This window comes from Mobula hypostoma, chromosome 2, assembly GCF_963921235.1.
Source record: "Mobula hypostoma chromosome 2, sMobHyp1.1, whole genome shotgun sequence".
NCBI lineage: Eukaryota > Metazoa > Chordata > Chondrichthyes > Myliobatiformes > Myliobatidae > Mobula > Mobula hypostoma.
The window spans coordinates 96,839,213-96,860,098 of NC_086098.1; the positions used below are offsets into that span (position 1 = coordinate 96,839,213).

Below are 20,886 nucleotides of genomic sequence, written 5' to 3' on the forward strand. Positions count from 1 at the left end.
TAAATTGGATCCTTTTGGGTTCCTTGCTTTGCGATTGCCTGTAAGCAAACTTTGGAGGGGTTGTATAATTTATCTCAAGATTGTACAATTTAAACTTTCATTGATAATGCACTTTGAAACTTTGCATGTACTATAGCAGAATAGCCCAGTTTCGTTTGCAGTTCTGATCACCATACTATAGGAAGAATTTGATTGCAATAGAGAGAGCATAGAGGAGATTAACCAGGTTGTTGCTTGGATTGGAGTTTTGGGGAGATGTTGGATAAGTTGGTCTTGTTTCCCCTGGAGTAAAGGAGACTGAAAGGTGCCTGATAGAAGCATAAAGGTTGAGAGGCGTAGATGGGTCGAAAGCAGATTATTTTCCCCCTCCATGTGAGGGCTATCAAGAACAGAGCGCAATAGTTCAATGTAAGAGATCGGAATTTTAAACGGGATCTGAGGGGCAAGTGTTGTAGAGAGTAATTGATATCTGGAACATGCTGTCAGTGAAGATAGTGGAATCAGATGCAATTAAGAGGCATGTAGAAAGGCTCTTAAATAGGGAAGCATAGAAGGATACAGCAATGTATGGGCAAATAGAATTAGTGTAGTTGACATGGGGGAAATGAAGGGCCATTTCTGTGTTTTCGGACTCTAACTTTATATCCCCAGTTAATACAATCCTAAGTCCAGAACAGTTTGTTTGAGTTGGATGTTTTATTTCATGGACTTGGCTGTCAAGATTTTTACAGTGATTTCAGTCTGAAGCTAGTAATCCCTGGGCCACTGGCTGATGTGTCCTAATTTCATTTTAAAGGGCTTTCTTGTCATCATCAAACTGGCTATGTTCATTATTAAGTCTTGTTAGCTTTGCATCATGCTTCTCTTCCCTTTTTCCAATTTGATTTCATAATCAAGATTCCTGTCTTTGAGGTTTGAAGCATCTTTGTCTTATTTTACCATAGAAATATTTGAAGTAAATTTAAGAAAAGTAGCAATAGAAATTCCATTTGTGTGGGGGGAGGGTGGAATCAAATGAAGATTTAATTTGACATTTTTGTTATACTTTTCCTGCAGGTCCAAGATGGGCTTCTTGGAATCTTGGTGTTTTCATTTGTATCCGGTGTGCAGGGATCCACCGTAATCTTGGCGTTCATATATCACGAGTAAAGTCTGTTAACTTGGATCAATGGACACCAGAACAAATACAGGTAGAAAACTGTTATTATACTTTGTTTTTACTAATGACATTTTACCTAAAATGAAATGGGTGTATTTAATATTGTCATACATTCTGCTCACTTTGGCTGGAGCAGTTCCTTAAAAGAGTTGCTGACTGTTTGCTTGTACTTCACAGTGTATGCAAGATATGGGAAACACCAAGGCTCAACTTCTATATGAGGCAAACCTTCCTGAACACTTCCGGCGCCCTCAGACTGACCAGTATCCTTGTCTTTGTGTAATGTGAACTGATACCCAATATACAAAGAATGATTTGAGTGTGTTGGTCAATATGTGAAAGACTCACTTTCTTTGGTGCTGATTTTCCACAAGCTGGTATATTTGTGTTTTGATATTATGCATCTATCAGAATCAGTTTTATTATTACCAGCATGTGTTGTGAAATTTGTTAACTTAGCAGCAGCAGTTCAATGCAATACATAATGTAGAAGAAGAAAAAGAATAATAATAATCATCATCATAAGTCAAAGGAACTGCACAAATGTGTTAAAAAAAATAACCATTTTGCTGTTATATTTTGTATTGAGCCCTTTAATCCCCTACCTAGATTTATATGTTTCATGCACTGAATTATTAGGATGGCCCAAGAGTCTGTTCCTCTGCTGTATTGCTCTGTAGGTTGTCTATTGTTCTGTAGCTTTGTCACTAGTTTAAATGTAATTGACTTGGCAGTTGCACTTATTAAGTTATTTAATCTCCCACCATGAGCCCACTGACCCAGTCTGACACTGAGATTTATTTTTGTCCATTTTCAAAATTAAAGATTTGTTTTTCTTTGCCTAGAATAAATTTGAGTGCTTCTGCTACTGAAAGAAAAACTGTGATAAAATGGCTTAAAATATCTGATAATAAGTGTATCATTTGTGAAACTTCTATTGTCTCCATTTCTAAAAGATCTTGAGTAGATTTATTGAAGTACTTTTTATTCTTAAAGATGAAGGATATAAGAGCCAAGTGAAAACAAATGACATTACACAGCATTGATTAATACTCAAAGGGTTTTATCATAGAGTCATAGAACTACACAGCACAGAAATTGACCCTTTGGTTTAACTGATCTATTCTGACCAAGGTGCTTCTCTGAGCTAGTCCCACTCTTTTGCTTTTCATCTTAAAACCTGTACCTTCTTGTTTAAGATTACCCTGCCTTGGGAAATCAATTGGCTGTGACCATCCACCTTGTCTAAACCACTTATGATCTTGTAAATCTTTCTGAGGTCATTCCTTGGCTCCCATTGTTCCAAGGAAGACAGTCCCAGCCTATTGAGTTTTTCTACACAACTCAAGCCATCCAGTCTCAACAACTGCTTTGTGAATCTTTTTCACCATTTCTATCTTAATTGGATCCTTCCTGTAGATGGCAACCAGAAATGCACATAATCAAGTACAATTTTACCAACATCTTGTATAGTTGGAATGTGCGTCGTAACTCTTGTACTTGGTACCCTGTCCAATTCAGGCAAACATACCTTCCACCTTCTTTACCTTGTCTGCATGTGTAGCCACTTTCAGAGATGTGTGTACTTGCAACTCTTGGGTGTCTCAATTCAGCAATACTTCCCAAGGCCTTCCATTCACTGTGGCTGTCCTGCTTTGGTGTTGCTTCCAAAACTACATTACCTTGTATTTGTCAAAAATAAGTTCTGTGTGCCATTCCCTTGTCCACTTATCCAGTTGATCTAGATTGTGTTATTGTTACCTTTAGTGCCCAATGTGACACCAGTATTAGTGTTATCCACAAACTTAACTATGCCATCTACATTTCTCATCTAAATCATTGATCTGTGACAAAACTGGAGCCCGGAACCAATCTGTGTGGCATGCCATTTCAGGCCTCCAATCTGAAAGCTGACTCTGCTACCTCTGATTTCTTCCTCCAGCTAATTCTGTATCCAGTTCCTAGATCTGATATGACCTAATCTTCTGGATCAGCCTACCATGTGGGAACACACATAAAAGTTGCTGGTGAACGCTGCAGGCCAGGCAGCATCTCTAGGAAGAGGTACAGTCGACGTTTTGGGCCGAGACCCTTCGTCAGGACTAACTGAAAGAAGAGCTAGTGAGAGATTTGAAAGGGGGAGGGGGAGATCTGAAATGATAGGAGAAGACAGGAAGGGGAAGGATGGAGCCAAGAGCTGGACAGTTGATTGGCAAAAGGGATATGAGAGGATCATGGAACAGGAGGCCTACCATGTGGGACCTATGTCAAAGGTTTGCTTTGGTCCATGTGGAAGTAATCTACTGTTCTGCCTCATAAATCCTCTTGGTTACCTCAAGTAAGTTGGAAAGACACTTTTGTGTACACAAAGCCATTTTGACTATTCCCAATCATTCCTTACCCTTTCAAGTGTAGGTAGAACCTGCCTCTCAGAATCTCTTCTGGTACATTTTCCAACACTGATACTCACTGTTTGCAGTCCTCCTTAAGTAAAGGGACATTCCCCCCCCCCCCCACCCTGGGAAGTTTTCATGTTTTATCGTCATACAACATTGAACTATAGTGGATTAAATTCGGCTTTTTTTTGCCACTGATCAACAGAAAAGACTTCCATATCAAAGTGAGAACAGATCTCTACAAAGGGATTTTAAATTAATTACAAGTATGAAACACAAAATAATTGCATAATTACTCACCCCCTTCAAGTCAGTATTTAGTAGATGCACCTTTGGCAGCAATATTAGTCTTGAATCTGTGTGGATAGGTCTCTATCTGATTTGCACATCTGGACACAGCAATTTTTCCCCATTCTTCTTTACAAAACCACTCAAACTCTTGTCAGATTGCATGGGGGTCGTGAGCAACAGCCCTTTTAAGTCAAGTCACAAATTCTCAATTGGATTAAGGTCTGGGCTCTGCCTTGGCTACTCCAGGACATTAACTTTGTTTTTAAGTCATAAAATTTTGGCTTTATGTTTGGGGTCACTGTCTTGCTGAAAAACAAATCTTCTCCCAAGTTGCAGTCTGCAAGGGAATTGCATCAGGTTTTCCTCTAGGATATCCCTGTATTTTTCTGCATTCATTTTACCCTCTACCTTCACAAGCCTTTGAGGACCTGCTGCAGTAAAGTATCGCCACAGCATGATGTAGCCACCACAAAGCTTCACAGTAGGGATAGTGTGTTTTTAATGTGCAGTGTTCGACTTGTATCAAACACAGCACTTAGTCTGGTGGCCAAAATAACTCAGTTTTGGTTCCATCAGGCCATAGAACCTTCCGGCTGACTTCAGAAGCTTCCACATGCTTTCTGGCAAACTAGCTGAGATTTCTTGTGAGTTTTTTTTCCAACAGTGACTTTCAATTTGCCACTCTCCCATAAAGCTGTGATTGGTGAAGCACCTGGGCAACAGAAGTTGTTTGCACAGTCTCTCCCATCTCAGCCACTGAAGCTTGTAACTCCTCCAGAGCTGTCGTGGGTCTCTTGGTGGCCTCCCTCACTAGTCCCCTTCTTGTGTGGTCACTTAGTTTTTGAGGATGTCCTGCTCTAGTCATATTTACAGGTGTGCCATATTCTTTCCATTTGATGATTGACTTAACTATACTCCAAGGGATATTCCGTGACTTAAAAATTTTCTTGTATCCATCTCCTGACTTGTGCTTTTCAATGACTTTTGCACAGAGTTGCCTGGAGTGTTCTTTTGTCTTCAAGGTGTAGTTTTTGCCAGGATACTGGCTTACCAGCAGTTGGACCTTCCAGATACATGTATTTTTTTTTACTACAATCAATTGAAACACCTTGAATGCAGATAGGTGATCTCCATTTAACTAATTATGTGACTTTTAAAACCAATTGTCTGTACTAGTGATGATTTGTTGTGTCATATTAAAGGGGGTGAATACTTAGCAATCAATTATTTTGTGTTTTCTATGTGCCAGGGCCATAGCAATCTCTTCCCTTGCTGTCTGCAATATTCTAGTATATATTTGGTCAGGCCCAGAGATTTATCCAACTTGATGCTGCTCCATTTTGCAACTAACCACCATGGCTGACAAGTGAAGTCAGAGCCAAAGTACAAGCAAAAAGGAGGGCATACAAGGAAGCCAAAGCTAGTAGGAAGATGGAGGATTGGGAATCTTTTTAAAAACTTGCAGAAGGAAACTAGGAAGGTTATTAGGAAGGAAAAGATGAATTATGAAAGGAAGCTTGTGACTAATATTGAAGAAGATGCTGAAAGCTTAAGTATATAAAGCGTAAAAGAGTTGAGAGTAGACAGAGGATCAATAGAAAATGATGCTGGAAATATTGTAATGAGAGATGTAGAGATGGTAGAGGAACTGAATCCGTATTTTTTTCAGTCTTCTCAGTGGAAGATATCTGCAGTACACCGGACATTCAGGAGTGTTAGGAAAGTGAAGTATGTGCAGTAAAAATTATGACTGAGAAGGTGCTCAGGAAGCTTAATGGTCTGAGGGTGGAGAAGTCTCCTGGTCCTGATGGAATGCACCCTCAGGTTCTAAAGAAAGTAGCTGGAGAGATTGCAGAGGCATTAACGATGATCTTTCAAGAATCGATACATTCTGGCATTGTACCAGATGACTGGAAAATTGCAAATGTTATTCTGCTATTTAAGAAGGGTGGGAGGCAGTAGAAAGGAAACTTTAGACCTGTTAGCCTGACATCAGTGGTTGGGAAGTTACTGTAATCGATTGTTAGGGATGAGATTATGGAGTACCTGGAGGCACATGACAAGATTGGCCAAAGCCAGCATGGTTTTCTGGAAGGAATATTCTGCCTGACTAACCTACTGCAATTTTTGAGGAAATTACAAGCTGGGTAGACAAAGGAGATGCAGTGGATGTGGTGTACTTGGATTTTCAGAAGGCCTTTGACAAGGTGCCACACATGAGGCTGCTTACAGGGGAGTTACTAGCATGGGTGGAGCATTGGCTGACTGGCAGAAAGCAGAGAGTGGGAATAAAGGGTTCCTATTCTGGCTGGCTGCCGGTTACCAGTGGAGTTCCCCAGGGGTCAGTGTTAGGACCACTTTTTTACGATGTATGTCAATGATTTGGACTATGGGATTAATGGATTTGTGGCTAAAATTGCCGATGGTACAAAGATAGATGGAGGAGCAGGTAGTGTTGAGGAAATGGAGAGCCTGCAGAGAGACTAAGGTAGTTTAGGGGAATGGGCAAGGAAGTGGCAGATGAAATACAGTGTTGGAAAGTGTATGGTCATGCATTTTGGTGGAAGAAGTAAATGGGTAGACTATTATTTAGGTGGGGAGAGAATTCAAAATGCAGAGATGCGAAGGGACTTTGGAGTCCTTGTGTAGGACACCCTAAAGGTTAACCTTCAGGTTGAGTTGGTAGTGAAGAAGGCAAATGCAATGTTGGCCTTCATTTCTAGAGGTATAGAATATAAGAGCAATGTTGAGGCTCTATATGGCACTTGTGAGACCATACTTAGAAGTATTGTGTGCAGTTTTGGGCTCCTTATTTTAGAAAGTGTATACTGACATTGGAGAGGGTTCAGAGAAGATTCAAGAGAATGATTCCAGGAATGAAAGGGTTATCGTATGAGGAACGCCTGGCAGCTCTTTGGGTGTATTCCCTGGAGTTCAGGAGAATGAGGGGGGGGGATCTCATTGAAACATTCTAAATGTTAAGGGCCTGAATAGATTAGATATGGCAAAGTTATTTCCCATCGTAGGGGAGTCTAGGACAAGAGGGCATGACTTCAGGATTGAAGGATGTCCATTTAGAACAGAGATGTGGAGAAATTACTTTAGTCAGAGGGCGGTAAATCTGTGGAATTTGTTGCCACGAGTGGCTGTGAAGGCCAAGTCATTGGGTGCATTTAAGGCAGAGACAGATAGGTTCTTGATTAGCCAGTGTCATTATACACCAGTCATTGAAAGTGGGCATGCAGGTACAGCAGGCGGTGAAAAAGGCGAATGGTATGCTGGCATTTATAGCGAGAGGATTCGAGTACAGGAGCAGGGAGGTACTACTGCAGTTGTACAAGGCCTTGGTGAGACCGCACCTGGAGTATTGTGTGCAGTTTTGGTCCCCTAATCTGAGGAAAGACATCTTTGCCATAGAGGGAGTACAAAGAAGGTTCACCAGATTGATTCCTGGGATGGCAGGACTTTCATATGAAGAAAGACTGGATGAACTGGGCTTGTACTCATTGGAATTTAGAAGATTGAGGGGGGATCTGATTGAAACGTATAAGATCCTAAAGGGATTGGACAGGCTAGATGCAGGAAGATTTGTTCCCGATGTTGGGGAAGTTCAGAACGAGGGGTCACAGTTTGAGGATAGAGGGGAAGCCTTTTAGGACAGAGATTAGGAAAAACTTCTTCACACAGAGAGTGGTGAATCTGTGGAATTCTCTGCCACAGCAAACTGTTGAGGCCAGTTCATTGGCTATGTTTAAGAGGGAGTTAGATATGGCCCTTGTGGCTACAGGGGTCAGGGGGTATGGAGGGAAGGCTGGGGCAGGGTTCTGAGTTGGATGATCAGCCATGATCATAATAAATGGCGGTGCAGGCTCGAAGGGCCGAATGGCCTACTCCTGCACCTATTTTCTATGTTTCTATGAAAGGGAGAAGGCGGTGAAGTGGGGATGACTGGAAGAATTGAATTGGATCAGCCCATGATTGCATGGCAGAGCAGACTTGATGGGCCGAATGGTCTACTTCTGCTCCTATATCTTATGGTCTTAGCTGCTTTTATAATGTCAATATGTTCCACAATGTCACTTTTTTCCCATGATGTTCATGATAAACGTGGAAACTATAGAAAGAGTGCAGAGGAGATTTACAAGGAAATTGTCTGGATTGGGGAACATGCTTTATGAGAATAGATTGAGTGAACTTGGCCTTTTCTCCTTGGAGCAACGGAGGATGAGAGGTGACCTGATAGAGATGTACAAGATAATGAGAGGCATTGATCATAGGCTTTTTCCCAGGGCAGAAATGGCTAGCATGAGAGGGCATAGTTTTAAGGTGCTTGGAAGTAGGTACAGAGGAGATGTAGAGTAAGTTTTTTTTTGACGCAGAGAGTGCTGAGTGCATGGAATGGGGTGGAAACCATATGGTCTTTTAAGAGACTCCTGGATAGCTAAATGAAGCTTAGAATAATAGAGGGCGATGGGTAAGCCTAGGTAGTTCTAGGGTAAGCACATGTTTGGCATAGCTTTGTGGGCCGAAGGGCCTGTATTGTGCTACAGGTTTTTTTGTGTTTCTATAAAATCAAAGTACTCATGTAAAACCTTGCCCATCTTTGATGACACCACCTGTGGACAACTGCACTGATCTTTATTGGCACCTATTCTGTCCTTGGTTACCCTTTTGCTCTTCATGTACTTAATCTTTTTGGATTCTCCTTTATTGTCAAAAATATGTACTCATATATCCCTTGAGTGCAAAAGATTTCTTTGATCCCAGCTGCTTATACCTGACTTGTGCTTTCTTTTTCCTGACTAGAGCCTGAATATTCCTCTTCATCAGGGTTTCCTAATTCTACCAGTCTTGGTCTTTACTCTAATAGGAACATGCAGTTCTAGAACGTCTCACTTCTAAAAGCCTCCCACTAGCTGATGCTTCTTAACCTACAAGCAGCCTTTCTCAATTACCCTCTGCAAGTTCCTGTCCAATGCCATCAAAAGTAATCTTGCTATAATTTAGGACTTTTAACTCGTGGTAATGCAACATGAAAACGGACCCTTTGGCCCACTTCTTCGTCTAAGCTAGTCCCATTTGGGCCATATCCCTTTAAACCTTTTCTATCTTGTTCTGTCTTTTTCTGTAACTTTTATTTAATTTCTTCCCATCATGAGTTCTTTCCTCTTGCCTGTCCCAGTCTGACACTGAGATTTTTCTTTCTGATGGTTTTAATATTTTAAATTGCAGTGACTAGTTTTCTGATGGAAACTAGTTTTTTGCTATCTTTTGGCGTGATTTTGCAGGTTCTCATAAGATCTGCTATAGGGTTCAGATGTTAACTCAAATGTATATTACGTTACATTTAAACATTTTAATCACTTCATTTACATCAACCCTTTCTTCCTCAGGAGTCATGTGCTTGCCCCACTGTGGTCTGTGTTCTTTAATATAATCCAGTGTTTTCTCAATAAAATAATCACCTAACTGCTTTATTAATGTTCAATGATTTAATTGCTGGAAGATTTGGGGAATCCCCTGTCCAAGCAATTGAGTATCTACTTACACTAGATATTCCATCTTAATCCAGTTGTATTCATACAACATTCTTGTTAATGTCTACTTCATATCTACCCCCGCCATCCTCACCTGCACAATCATATCTGTAAGTCCTTTGGGATCTGGCAGTAATCTAGAGTGCCTGAACGCAATCCATGTTGTTACTCTGATAATGTACTAGTTCCAAACCAACAACACTAGAGGTCAGTATTGAACCTGGTGGTGTTGGAACTATGAATCAGTGGCATGTGTTGTGAAATTTGTTGCTTTGCAGCAGCAATACTTTGTAATTTATGGGTTTTTATTATGTATTACAATAAGTATATAAAGAGAAAATTATATAAGTAATGTGAAAAAGTGAGGTAGGGTTAATGGGTTCACTGTCCATTCAGAATTCTGATAGTGAAGGGGAAGAAAACTGTTCTTGAAATGCTGAGTGTGTGTCTTCAGGCTCCTGTACCACCACCTTGATGGCAGCAATGAGAAGAGGGCATGTGAGGGCATGTCCTGGAATGATGGGGGTCCTTAATGATAGATGCCACCTTTTTGAGGCATTGCCTTTTGAAACTGCCCTGGATGCTAGGGAGGCTAGTGCCCATGATGGGGCTGGGTAAGTTTACAACTCTGCAACTTTTTCTGATCCTGTGCAGTGGCCTCTCTACCAGACGGTGATGCAACCAGTTAGAATGCTCTTCCAGGTATATCTATAGAAGTTTGTGAGAGTTATTGGTGACATGCCAAGTTTCAGGTCAATGATTGTGCTGAATGCTGAGCTGTAATCAATAAACAGCAGCCTGATGTAGGAATCACAATTGTCCATGTGATCCAAGACCTAGTGGCTGTGCCATCAAGCATGGATTTATTTGATTAAATGAAGGTATTAAAGTTGGCAAGGAATACAGTCAATGTTTATGTAGGTTTTCAAAATTATTTGGAAGATTTCAAAATATTGAATTCCAAAATGAGGCCCATGGAATAATTATTTTTTGTTTGGCAACATGGATAATAGAATCAGTTTAAACATGGTAGGTGCTGCTCCATTTCCTATTGACATTGAGAAAGGATATGAGTAAGAAATAGGGACCAACAGAGCCATACTCGGCTCTGAGCTGAATATCAGCTTTATTTCCAGTAATTTTTTAGAGGATTTGTGGAATCGGGCAAAAAATTGCACCCCATTTTTCATTTGATTTTACAGTTGGAACAGGAAATTGCTGAAGTTTTCAGTTACATCATCTTATAGCATGTTGGCTACCAATTTAACCATGTAGGTCAGTTTCTATTTTACATGTGAATAGTCATGTTCAAATCTTAGAATATTGAAACATCTCCATTTTTGAACATCACCTTCAGCTCTTGAAACACAACTTTCCCTTGCTTACATCTCCTCTATTGTCTGAACTCCATCAGACTCTACTTTGATTTCAGCTAACACCTATGTGCTATTACACCGGACACAGCCTCAGAATAGAGGGTGTCCTCCTAGAACGTAGATAAAGTGGAATTTCTTTAGCCAGACAATGGTGAATCCAAGTCTTTATTTATATTTAAGGCAGAGGTTGATAGATTCTTGATTGGTGAGGGCATGAAGGGATATGGGGAGAACGCAGAGGTTGGGGCTGAGAGGAGAATTAGATCAGCCTCGATGAAATGGTGAGGGGAACCAATAGGCCGAATGGCCTAATTCCATTCCTATGGCTTGTGGTCTATATGATTCCACCACTAATTGCGACTTCACATTCCTGCTCCTTTCAGTTTTCCACAGGGATCACTATGACTCTCTGATTTACTCATTCCTCCCTACCCACTTCTTCCTGTCTTCTAGCACTTTTCTCACAATCATAGAAAGAACAAGACTGTTCTTGCACCACTTCCCTCACCACCAAGGACCTAAGCAGCTCTTTCAGATAAGGCAGAGATGCACGTGTACCTCCTCCAACTTTGTAGATTTAATTTGATACTTGTAATGTGGCCTCCTTTACATTAGTGGGATCAATCATTGTCAAGGTGGTTACTAAGCTAAAGACTTGTTCTGTTCACAATTACTATCTTGAACTCCCAGTTGTATGCCTTTTCACCTGCCCTTTCCTTTGCCACACTGACCTGTCTGTCCTCTGCCCTCTGTGCTGCCACGGTGAGGCCATCCACAAACTAGAAGATGCTATCTCATGTCCTGCCTTGGATGTTGACTGTTTATTCATTACCATTGATGCTGCCTGAGCTCCTGCAGCATTTTGTGTGTGTTGCTATGAATATTGACTCTTTGAATTTCGGGTTGCTTGCACCTCTTGCGTTCATTTTTCTCTCCTCTTGTCCACATATATTGTATCAATCATGCTCCCCTCCCCCACCTAGTTCCATATGGCAGTCACCCATTTACTCAACCTATTGGGCCTTTTGGCCTCTCTGCACTGGTTCCATCTGGCCATCATTCCTCTTTTATCTGATGCCACTTGTCACCTCGTCAGATTCCAGTATTTGGTCATTTGTTAGCACCACCTGTCAACTTCCATCCTCAGACACCCACACCCTCCTCCCTGTCTGGCTCCGTAGCCCTTCCATCTTTTTTCATCTATCACCTACCAGCTCCTGCCACAGACCTCCCCTTCACCTCTTTATACGAGCTGTCTGCCCACCTCACTCACTCGTGATGTGCGGTCTCAATCTGAAACATTGATTAACCCTTTGTCTCTATAGATGCTACCTTACCTACTGATTCTTCCAGCAGTTTGTTGTTCCCATTTCCAGTACCTGCGCTCTCTCGTCTCTTCAGTTTCCATTTGATTATTCTGTTCCCTTCCTGTGTAATATTTTCTTTATTTTAAAATGTAACCAGTCACAGGTTGGTTTGCTTGCTTTGTATTTCTTTAATAGCTTTTTCAGACTTGACTGCTTCCCCCAGATCTAAAGTAATCATTTTGCATAGGGTTTGTAAATGTTAGAAAATAATAAAATGAATCCAATTGTAAGCCGGTCACAGTAGTGATAACACCATGACTTCACTAACATTTTCTTTAATATGCCGGAATATGCTATTTATGTTAATAAGAATAACTGGAAAACCTGTATATTCAATAGGTCAGCTAGAGTTAATGTTAATATTTTGGATGTGTGCCCTACGTAAAAACGTTTCTGGTGTAACTATTGACAAGGTGATGCTTTCAAAGTAAGGGATAATGTCTGAATTGAGCTCATTGCAACTTATTAAGTTGTGCAGATTCATTTGTCTTAATTACTTGGCATTTACAACAGTTAGATAGTATACATTTTCTAAATACAGTGCATTCCGGCTCATTGGGGTACCTGTTAATTTGGATCAACTCTTAAAGAGCAAAAACTGATAGAGCAAATAGCCAGAATTCCTTTATTTTATTTGGGACATTGTGCCTCTTAATTGGGACAGGAGACTTGTCAAACAATTTCTAAGTAGCGTCAGTTGCGTGGAATTGTATGTGACCAATAAATAGTACCCTGTGCTTCGAATGAACAATTTTAAAATTGCATTAGTTGTGTGTTTGTTTTTTAAAAAAAGGAGTGATTTTTGTCACTGATACTTGGCAACAAATAAGTAAGACAATCCAGAACTGTTGTGCTCACTGTGGTTTCAAGCATGCAAGCTTGGAGATGTTAGAAGTGGCCAGAGTGAAAATGAAATGATTTTACTACTTCAAGTGAGAAACTGCAAATAATTGTAAGGTATCAACAATCATCTTGAATGTTATAATGAAAATGATGATTTGGAGGTTGCAATCATCAAAAGCATTGTATGATGGCAGTTCACTACCTGCACTAGCTGTCTTTCCTGATTTTGTTCATGTATAGCCAACATACATTGGATGAATTCCTCTTTGAAAAGTATTAGTAATTAATATAGTTTTGTAGTATTGATAGTCTTCTAATTTGTTCTGTATTTGTTTGAAGTACATAATTTGTTACTCTGTTAGATGGTAATTTGTCTTCATAGGTTCTTAACTATTTCCATGAAACTTTGGTTTATTGGGCCAAAATTTACTGGTCCTGATCTGTCCCAATTAAACAGAATCCACTATCTTAAAAATCCAAAGCAGATGTGTTTGCTCTCTGGCATTTCGAAAGTTGACCAATTTCCAATCATAAAATTGAACAAAATTACAGTGCATACACTTTGAGCATCGTGATCAGCATACTGGCTGAGAAAACTTGAGTCCATTTAATATAGCTGGAAACCCAAAGTTGGAAGTCTTGATCAGCAAATATTTTTAAGCTTGTGATCCGAAAGATGTTGCAGTTTACCCCCTATGTGAGATCTTAACTAGAAAATCTCTTTTGCTGAGTTTGTTTTGCACCTTCAAAAATATTGTACTGCATATTTTTAAAAAACTGCTTTAGCAATAAGAATTTTCTTTAAATAGGAGTCAAAATACTGAATATTATAGTAATGCATGCTTTTAATTTGATTCTAGAGACATGAAGTTTCTCTCTTAATTGCATTGTAGCAAAGGAGGTGATTTTCCTAATTTAATAAAAATTCCTTAATTGAATATTCATCAGAGCTGTAGAATTTTTCATCAGAGACAAATATGAGAAGAAGAAATACATAGATAAAAATATAAACAATGTTGTAACAGTAAGTATTGAGGCATGATTTATATTGATGCAAATTTATTTAAATCTTTTTTTCGCACCATCAACTCAACTCCAGGAGCTGTAGAAATTAAAGGATCTGAATTGAATTTGATAAGTTGACTCTCTTGCTGAGTTATTTAATGATAATATGGCATTATTGCCTCAGTGCACTTAGTTTTTCTGGTCCACAAGAGGCAAGATGTGAATGTGTTGTTTAGCTATGTATTTTCAGTCTTCTGAGAAGTCAGGCACTTTCTATATGTAATATATATTTTGTTAACATGATTGCTGTAGCCGTTAATGATCAGGTTGCAACTTCTAAACAAATTGTGGTGAAATTCAAATAGTCCTCTCCATGCTATTATACTCGAGGGAGAAAAATACTCCCCTCTAGATGTGCCATTTTTTAATGACCATTTTATTCAAGAACAAATAAATAGGTTGTTGATTTTAAAAAAATTCTCTTCTTTCCCCCCCCCCCCCACCCCATAAAGCAACTCTCAACTTGTGTTGTATTTACTGGATCAAATTTCAATCAAAAACCTCATAAAACACAACACTGTACATAACCTATTTGGTTATCCTGCAACTTCCGAGTTAGTTTTATAAGACTAGGGTTTTCTTTGATCGGGGCCAGTTTTTCACACAATCTGATTGAAAAAGGATCTATAATAGTAAAAATCTTTTAAGAGCTCAGGATGCCGCAAAACAATTCTGCAATTAATTACATAATTTCAAGTATAGTCAGGTATCATTAATGTCTGTCAGCAGTTTATTTTTTTTTAGGCTTAATTTTTGGTCAAACTATCTGGGGAATATCCTCTGCTCTAGAAATAGTACCATGAGATCTTTCTTCTGAGAGCACTGCTAGTATATAATCTAGAAGTCTGTACTCATGACAGTCCAGCGCATCCTCTGTATATTACGAGAGTGGGACATCTTGCATTTAGCTAAGAATAGCTGCAGTAGATAAATGTGTAACATTTTCCAAACAGTTAACTCTGTTTTTGTTTGACTTTCTCCAGTTGTAACATGCATCATGAGTTGAGAGCCCAGAGCAGACAAAAGCATTAGTGCAATAACCTGTTGAAAATCCTGTTCAAATGCATTTAGTGATTACCAAGTAAGATTTAACTGAAGGAATCTTATTTGTTGATGAAAGCTCTGTGAAGCAAAAATTATTTCTAATCAATTATGCCACTTTGAAAATATAACTTCAGATTGACTTCTGACTGTTCTCTTTTTAAGTTCCTCTTTTTTTTTACCCTAAATTTAAATGAAGTTTCTGATATGACAATAACTCTCAATAAGTCTGTTTTGGATTTACCATCTTCAGTATAACTTGGTGTCATAGAGTGCTACAGCACAGGAACAGGCCCTACGGCCCATGTAGTCTCTGCTGAACTGTTATTCTGCCTAGTCCTATCAACCTGCACCTGAACCCTAGCCCTCCATACCCCACCCATCGATATAATTGTCCAAACTTAAATGTTGCAATTAAAGTCCAAAGTATTGACTCTAAATGATTTTCAAAGACACCAAACTATCTGTAATCTCACTGGGACTTCAAACTAGTACTCTTCACCATGTGTGCATTTGAGGTCTGAATGGTTTCAGAATAATGAATAGTTTGATACTTTGATAACAGCCACCAAATTTAAAATCTTTTGTCCAATGGACAAGTAAGCAGGTTAATTAAAATTTTAATCTTTATTTCAAAAATAAATGTAACAGTTTGGTATTAAAGCCGTATATTGGAATGGTGATATTGCAACTTACAAACATGTTTTAATGAAAATGGGAGACATTTGTAGACACTAGAAACAAATGTTGATCAAAGTGCTTTACTGTCTGTGAATTAACTTGGCGATGTGCTTGCAGTTCTAATGTAGTAGCAGTAGCAATTCTGGAGTTCCCTGTGCAGCTTGTTGCTTCCATATTTCCTTCCTCTTGGTTGCCTTTTTAAAGTTGGCTTGCTTTGACAAAGCTTCGTCTCCTGCCTTTCTTTACCATGATAGTATTGTATTAAAATTCCATGGAAAGTTTTGTCAGGATGGAAGGATAGAGCCAAAGATGATGTTTCAGTCCTTATAGTAACTAAATAACCTGCCCTGTAGTGACCATACTGTTTTAATTTATGAATTCTTCCAAATAAGAAATTATCTGTGTATTCAGGTTATTAACTAGTAATCTCAAAAACTAGGGTGCTCTTAAAATAACTTGAACACTTGATAGAACTTAATTTGGAGGACTGAAATGGCTTGCACAATAATAACTTAGTTTTATTCTGTTTTCCTTGTCAATTGCTCTGATAATAAGGAGGGTCAGAGGTTCATTATTTTGTAACCTTAAATATCCCCATCTGAACTTGTGTTATTAGATGCAATTTCCCCTTGAATGTGAGTAGTTGTGAAATGGCAGATGAAGTCATTCATGTAAGGAAAATATCCCATTTGATATATGGTGTTCAAATCATAGAATACAAATCTAAAATTTTACTGCATTTGATTAAATGTGAGTGAAAAAGCTTTTGACATGTTATTGGCATTTTAAGCTGTAATCAAATTGATTTCTATACATGGCCAATATTACAATATTTTCTACAAAGTGGTGAGTTTTTTGTGTTCATGCATTATGTAGTTATACAGTATATTTCAAATAATGCCATACAACATGCCTTATACCTTGGCCATAGCTAATAGTTTCTGCTTTCATATCTGTGTATTCTATAATGATAATTAGTTTCTGCTCTTATTCTATATGCTTCAGCGTGTTCTTTTCTCTGTTCTGTGTAGAGCAGCTCTGTTGCTGTGCCTTTGCCATCATCTCCTTCTTTATCAAATGCTGCTGAGAAGAGCAAGCTAGAGGTATTGCCTTAGGACTTTCAAAAAAAAAAGTGATGGACATTGAATGAGATGCATTTTTCTCTGCCCGGTTTTCCTTAGCTTTTAATAGTGTTTTATTAAAAAGCCATAATACATATAATCACTTTCCAATCTAATTCTCACATCTCTTGACTAAAAATCATTTAATTGGAATCCACATTGCATTGGGTTAGAAAATTTGCAGATTTGTAGAGTTTTGCAGCACAGGAATCAGCCCTTCAGCTCAACTCATTCACGCCAACCAAGATACCAGATGAAACTAATCCTATTTGTCTACATATCCCTCCATGCCTTCCCTTTCTATGTACCTGTCCAAATATTTTTTAAATGTTGTTGCATGTACATCTATCACCACCTCTGGCAGCTTATTCCATGTATAAAAGACTTGACTTTCATCTCTTTTAAATCTTTACCCTCTCACCTTAAATTTGTGCCCTATAGTTTTTAGACTACTCTGGGGAAAAAGACTGACTACTCAACTTAGCTATGTATTTCATAATTTAATATGTCACCCCTTATCCTTTTTAGTCCAGGGTAAACAGTCCCAGCCTATCCAATCTCTTTGAAATTAAATCTTTCCACTTCAGGCAACATCCTTGTGACTCTTCGTGAAACCCAGTCTGGCTTTCCATAGCATGGCACACCATTTTATAGAAAAGCAAATGACTGACTATAAATCTTGAGAATGTGTCTCCAGCTATAAGACTCTGTCCAGTCTATTAACATCTATGTCATCAATTCCTTCCAAAATGCAGAATTTTGATTCAATCACCCCTCATTCCTATGTACTCCTTTGAAAGTAGGCCAGTTTACTCAGCTGGTTCTCCTTATGACAAGTTCTCACTGTAAAAAGCATTCTAGTGAACACCAAAGCAAGCTTTTATCATTTTTTGCATGTTGCATAACAGTATAATAAATTTTCCATTGAACCTGCTAAGTTTAAAAGGAGTGCAGGAAACAGAACCAGCTAGGTTTAAAGGGATTGTGGGAATTGAGGCCCAGTGGATTTAAAGGCAGCTGTGAAACTAAATGCCCAACCATCAGGATTGCTCAACAATCACTTAATGGGTGATCAAAGTTTTCACTATATTCTGGTTCCTGTTTTCTTAACAAAGTAGCTGATGTGATTTCCTACATTAAAATCTGCCTGCTTGCTAAACTTGTAGTAATCCCTTGGACAGTGTTGGACAGTGGAGATGGTTATCTAAGATTACAATAGAATCTTGAATAACTAGAAGAGTGAGCCAAGGACTGCCAGATAGAATTTAGTTTAGACAAGTGCAAAGTGTTGCACTTCGGGAAGTTAAACTGTGTTGCGACTTTCACAGTAAATAGCATGACCCGAGTGAGTCAAGAGACCTAGTAGTACAAGTACGCTGAATGTAGCAATATTGGTAGACTGGATGGTGGTGAAAGCATTTGGCGCACTTTCTACAAGACATTATTTAGAGATACACTGCAGAACAGGCCCTTTTGGCTCAATGAGCTGCATTACCCAGCGACCCACCGATTTAACACTAGCCTAAGTACAGGACAGTTTACAATGACCAATTAACCTACTAACCGGTACATCTTTGGAAAGTGTCAGCAAATTGGAGTACCGGGAGGAAATCCATGTGGTCATGGGGAGAAGGTAGAAACCCCTTGCAGACGGCACTGGAATTGAATTCCGAACTCCATCCCAAGCTGGAATAGTGCTGCGCTAATTGCTACAGTACAGTGGATTTTGAGGTGCACTTGGTATATTGTGTGCAGATCTGGTCACCTACCAAAAGGAACAATGTCATTAAGCCAGGTGGGATACAGAAAAAAATCGCAATGATGTTACTGGAACTGGAGGGGTTGAGGTACAAGGACAAACCAGATAAACTGGTGTATGTTCCCTGGAGAGTAAGAGGCAAGGCATATAAAAATCAGTCTTTTTCCCAGGGTAAGTAAGTCTAAAACTGGTGGGGATAGATTTACCATTGGGGGTGAGAGATGATTTAAAAGGACCTTGAGGGGTAAGTTTTACCAGCACAGAGTGAGATGGATATGTGGAATGAGCTGATGAATGATTTGAAGGATGTGAACCAAACGAGGGTGAACGATTAGCTTACGTAGGAAACATGGTGAACATGGACAAGTTGGGCTGAGCAGCTTGTTTTTCCCTTGGTTTCCTTTTTTTAATTCTGTAAGAATTATTCAATCACAAATGAACAATGAGAACCCTTTTTATGCTTCAGTTTTATCTGAAAGGCAATAAACACTTTCTCAACTTGTAATTATTTTTTGCGATAAGTTATGTTTTTTATATTTGTAGAGAGAAAAATACAAAAGGAAAGATGAAAAGAAGGGGGGCAAAGATCAAGAGAAACCTGCTGCTTTTGACAAAGTAAAAATGGTAAGTTCAATAATTTTCTCCGTTTTGAATTGTATTGATATTGTGTCAAATGCAGAAATTTAAACTGACAAAGATGTAGTGTAATTATTTAATGACATGCCACTTGGCTGTTAAGCTCAATTAACTAAGGAAGCGAATGGAAAAAAGCACATCATCTTTGACGCAACAAGTTATGATGACTGGCATTTGCTGTTTTTGCAATTCAAGTATAAAAAGAATTAAATGTTAACTAAATACTAATTCTGACTCTGAATAACTAAACATTTCCAAAAAGGGTAGGCCATAAGATCCATTTCCACTCTTGAATTTCTAATTATGATTAGTTTAATAGGAACAGCTTTGAGCTTCATTATGGAGAAGCAAATCAATCCAGTTCATAAAGTCATGCTAGATGGCCTACTTGCAAGTGGGAATATATTATTGTAGAAGCACACCTTTGTGGCCCAAGGTGGAAAATAACTATAATGGAGATCAGAACTGTATAATTTTCGATTCTGGAGCCATAATACTAATTTACATTTTTATAGCACCTTTCACTTAGTAAAGCATACAAAATGCTTCATGAAATGTTTTTTTTCAAAGATTAAGACATGAGCAAGTCTCTGGATCAGATTTCCCTGCAGCAAGGAATTTAATATTTTCAATGAGCAATGTTACTGGTGTCATTGCTTGAACATATACACAACGTTTGGTTTCTACTTTTTTTTCTTGTTCTGGTATTTTACCCCACAGATAAGACTGTTATTTTGTTCCTAAGTTTAAGCCTTAACCAGTTTTTCCATAAAATGGCACTTTACCTATCTAATTGCTTTGGGTCATCTGAATCCACCACTACATTTGTCATCGAATTCCAGATACCCATCAATTTTTTTCGTTAAAATAAACTTGTCCCTCTAATCCCTTCCTTCCCAGAATCTCCTTACTTCCGGGGCACCTTCAGGATGGATACTGTTAAATATTCCCATTTCAGCTTGCTACAGCTGAGACTCACAATGTGTCCAAGGTCTGTACAGTTAATAAAGGTGTTTTAATGCGATCGAACAACGCTGCTTCAAACCGATGGAAACAATGCTGAGTGTAGCTGTACTTTTTGTCGGACTCTTCAAAAGAAACATGGCTGCCGGTCCGGGATACAAGTGTATTTTTTAAAAAAGTAAATAAATAAATGAGGGTTTCGACTCTCACTACCAACAATATTGCTGGCAAACATACAATCTCTAGTAAATAAAACTGATGATCTCAGAGCCAGGATGCTGTATCAGAAGGCGTTAGGACAGCACATGTCCTCTGCTTCACTAGTTAACCCCTTCCGTACCAGACACAGTGACTCAGATTGACATGTTCACTATAACTCCATCAAGATAGGGCTTTCGAATCTTTCAAAAGCAAAGCTAGAGGTGTATGCCTAATGATCAGTTCCCCATGGTGCATAAATGTGTCAGTGATATCCCAGTTCTGCTCACCAGACCTGGAATATCTCGCAATGAAGTGTTGAACATTTTACCTGCCGCAAGAGACTTTGGTATTCAACTCGTGGTCTAAAAATTCATCAAGAACAGAAGAAATGCTTGAAAATCTCCAACCCAGGGCCCCGCATTGACCAGATTCTGTTAAGAGGAAGATCAA

The 20,886-nt window shown here is 38.9% G+C and overlaps 1 protein-coding gene across 4 annotated transcripts in view; it reads left to right on the top strand.

The window, feature by feature from the left end:
• The window catches only part of smap1 (small ArfGAP 1), a 130,260-nt gene that overhangs the window by 24,917 nt on the left and 84,457 nt on the right, over positions 1 to 20,886 (top strand). For 2 of the 4 annotated variants that reach the window (XM_063040286.1, XM_063040288.1), the window contains exons 2-6: positions 1,057 to 1,190; positions 1,337 to 1,422; positions 13,918 to 13,993; positions 16,788 to 16,859; positions 19,180 to 19,260. In XM_063040286.1, coding sequence (XP_062896356.1) covers positions 1,057 to 1,190; positions 1,337 to 1,422; positions 13,918 to 13,993; positions 16,788 to 16,859; positions 19,180 to 19,260 — 449 coding nt within the window. The remainder of the gene's footprint in view (positions 1 to 1,056; positions 1,191 to 1,336; positions 1,423 to 13,917; positions 13,994 to 16,787; positions 16,860 to 19,179; positions 19,261 to 20,886) is intronic. The other 2 variants (XM_063040287.1, XM_063040289.1) reach the window with 1 other exon arrangement.